We start from the raw sequence: 3,744 nt of genomic DNA on the forward strand, positions 1-3,744 counted from the left end.
AAAAAAAAAAAAAAAAAAAGCTGAAAGAACTAGTTTGGGGACACACAAAAGGAAGGATTTGAGGTATCAGAATGGTGTCTTCAAAGCAAAAAATATGTATATTGGTGGTATACGTATATTTCTGGGAAAAATGGCTGAAATATCATAAAGAGCTTTGAATGCATTGATAAGGAATTTAAATTTGATCTGCAAAATTCTGAACACTGGTATGATCAGCTATACTTTTTCGAAAGATCATTCTGGAAGCCATATGGATGGCAAGGAGACCAATCAACACACTGCTATATTAGTTCTAGTTAGACATGATAAGAAGTGATACTGAGTATTTGTGAAGGAAGGATATGCTCCAAATGAGGTAGACTCAATGGTGTTGGTCATCAGCTAGATAGCAGGTGGAGTGAAAACTCTCAATGACTTGCTTGGGCAAGTGAGTCTAAGGATTGCTCTTTATTCACTGAGAGGAAGAGGACCAGTTTCAGCAATGGAAGTGAAAGGGAGAGATTATAGCTTAATTTCATTTTATTTATATATTTATTTATTTTTTGTAAAGACAGAGTCTCACTTTGTTGCCCTTGGTAGAGTGCCGTTGCATCACAGCTCACAGCAACCTCCTAGGCTTAAGCGATTCTCTTGCCTCAGTCTTCTGAGTAGCTGGGACTATAGGCGCCCACCACAATACCCGGCTATTTTTTGGTTGCAGTTCAGCCAGCTGGGTTTGAACCTGCCACCCTCAGTATATGGGACTGGCACCCTACTTGCTGAGCCACAGGTGCTGCCCTTAATTTCATTTTAGATAAGTTAACTTGGATGTACCTAAGGTACCACCATGTGAAACTACTCATAAGCCAATGGGTCTGGGGTTGATGAAAGAAATCAGAGGCAAATTTGTAAGTTATCATTAAATAAGCAGTCTATTCACTATCTAGGTAGATGTTTGGGTGCTAGGTGCTTAACAGGTTACTAGGCCAAGTTAACTGTTACCCATCCTGTGTTTGGAGGTAATCATCAGAAAAGACAATGTTGTACACAGGTTTTGCTAGTACTGCCTTGTATATGAATGAGAAAATCAATTTAATTGGGCCTAATTTATTTGGTCATGGCCTATGGATCTATTTATAGGTTTTTGTTTTCAGTTGCTCAATATAACTTACCAATATATTTTGTTGTCTTATTTTTATCTAACCCAATATGTATCTTTCTGGCTTTTCATTTCAGTACTTCTCTGAATGGCACCAACCCTCCTTCTTTTTCTGGTCCCTGGGAAGACAAGGAGTTCAGTGCCATAGCCCTTGCTAATTGCTGTGGATTCTACACCAACACTGTCTGTGCCTAAGGCTGCTTAGTCCATTTCTGTAACAGTTTTGATTTTAACAGCTTTTCAATGGCAAAGGTGTTTACATACTCAGGGTTCCACTCTATAAATAACTTCCCAAAACCTTTTTTTAAAATTTCAGATTAAGATGAGGGTACAAATGATTAGGTTGCAATGTTTACATTTGTTAGGTAATGTCCCTATTGCACACCCAGGAGGTGTGCCATATACCCTTACACTCAACAAGATCTTTAACAGTAAATGTCAAAGATTCATTTTGGTTCACTGTATCCCAATAATGAAAATTAAGCATTTGTCTGCCAGGTGGTAATGCCTGTAATCCTAGCACAGGGAGGCCAAGGCAGGAAGATTCCTTGAACTCAGGAGTTCAAGACCAGCCTAAGGAAGAGTAAGAGTCTGTCTCTACTAAAAATTGAATAAATAACCAGGCATTGTGGTAGGTGCCTATAGTCTCAGCTATTCAGGAGGCTGAGGCAGGAGAATCACCTGGACTCAGGAATTTGAGTTGCTGTGAGCTAGGCAAACATCATGGCATTCTAGCCTGGCAACAGAGTGAGACTCTGTCTCTAAATAAGAAAAAAAAAGAAAAAGAAAATTAGTAGTTGTCTTTCTATGATTTGGCTGAACCAAATAGGAAATTCCTCAGGGGAGCTTGAGCTTTTATTTGAAAAAATGAATATTGAATAAATATATTTGAAAAAATAAAAATTACCATATCAATAGTATCTTATAAGTCTTGCTTCTAGTTGTCATCTTTAAAATTATGTGATACATGGCTTGGCACCTGTGGCTCAAGTGGCTAAGGCGCCAGCCACACACACCTAAGGTGGTGGGTTCGAATCCAGCCCAGGCCCGCCAAACAACAATGATGGCTGCAACCAAAAAATAGCTGGGTGCTGTGGTAGGCGCCTGTGATCCCAGCTACTTGGGAGGCTAAGGCAGGAAACTTGCCTGAGCCCAGGAGTTGAAGGTTACTGTGAGTTGTGATGCCACGGCACTCTACCCAGGGAGACAGCTTGAGGCTCTGTCTCAAAAAAAAAAAAATTATGTCATACAGTGGGCTATAAATTTGATTTAGTATGTTCCTGGGGCAGGAGGGTAGGGAGCTCTATGGATGAGCTTGGTTTATATTACTAAAGTTACACATGAAATAAACATGAATATTTAATGATAAGATTTTCTTTTATCCCTCCTGTGTCTGGATGTTATCATCAGAAATCTGCAAACTCTTTAACATCATTACAGAGTAAATAAAAAATATGTCTTGTATACAAACTTCTAAGGACTATCCATTTCTTAGTTTTAGTATTCTGCCTTAGTGCCAATAATATTTGCTCCCAGTTCACAGGGAATCCTTTAAAACACTGGTTTTCAATGGGAAAGGAGCAATTTTGCCTCTCATCTTTTGGCAATGTCTTTAGATGGTATCAGTTCTTCCAACTGGGAGGATGCTACCGACATCTAGTGGTCAGAAACCAGTATTGTTGCTAAAATTCCTACAATGCACAGTTCTCTCTCCCACAGCTGGTCCCAAATCGGTGCTGAAATGCTGATTCAAAACATTTAACATTTAAAAAAATTAACATATTATATTTAATATTATTTTAAATATTAATAATAGTAAAGCCTTAAGGAAGGGTTTCAAAAGGATGTAGAAGTTCCTCAAAAGTTAAAAAGAATTACCACAAGGCTTCACAATCCCACTCCTCTCTATATATATTCAAAAAAATTGAAAACAGGTATGTACTCAAACAAGTACACGTACATGTATATTCATAGCAGCACTATTCACAACAGTAAAAAATGGAAGCAATCCAAAGGTCTATCAACAGATGAATGGATAAAGAAATTAGAATTTTACTCAGCCATAGAAAGGATGAAGTATTGATACATGCTGTGTACATGCTAGAAAGCACTAGGCTAAATTAAAGAAGTCAGATTTAAAAGCCCTCCTTTTTTTTTTTTTTAATACAAAGTCTCACTCTGTTGCCAGGTTAGAGTGTTGTGATGTCAGCCTGGCTCACAACAACCTCAAACTCTTGGGCTTGAGTAATCCTCTTGTCTCAGTCTCCCAAGTAGCTGGGACTACAAGCACGTGCCACAATACCCGGCTGTTTCTACCTTTTTTTTTCACTAGTGAGACATGAGTGAGCAGTCACTGTTTTGATCCCTGCAATGGTACGGGGTCTTGAACTCTTGAGCTCAAGGGACCCTCCTGCCTTGGTCTCCCAGAATGTTAGGATTACAGGAGTGAGCCACCCCGCCTGGCCACAAAAAGACTATTATTGTATAATTTCATTTATATGAACTATCCAGAATAAATAAATCCATAGAGACAGAACACAAACTAGTGTTTGCAGGAACTATGAGTTGGTACGGATTAGAGGGTGACTTCTTAATAAGTATTGAAT

The 3,744-nt window shown here is 38.7% G+C and overlaps 1 protein-coding gene across 4 annotated transcripts in view; it reads left to right on the forward strand.

The window, feature by feature from the left end:
* The window catches only part of SLC28A2 (solute carrier family 28 member 2), a 36,594-nt gene extending 34,880 nt beyond the window's left edge, over nt 1-1,714 (forward strand). For 3 of the 4 annotated variants that reach the window (XM_003791795.3, XM_023514307.1, XM_023514306.1), the window contains one exon: nt 1,216-1,714. In XM_003791795.3, coding sequence (XP_003791843.1) covers nt 1,216-1,333 — 118 coding nt within the window. In that variant the 3' untranslated portion in view covers nt 1,334-1,714. The remainder of the gene's footprint in view (nt 1-1,215) is intronic. The other variant, XM_023514311.1, reaches the window with a different exon arrangement.
* Nucleotides 1,715-3,744: the final 2,030 nt, after the last annotated feature.

Source organism: Otolemur garnettii, unplaced genomic scaffold (genome assembly GCF_000181295.1).
Source record: "Otolemur garnettii isolate 467f Iridium unplaced genomic scaffold, OtoGar3 scaffold00050, whole genome shotgun sequence".
NCBI classification, from domain to species: Eukaryota; Metazoa; Chordata; class Mammalia; order Primates; family Galagidae; genus Otolemur; species Otolemur garnettii.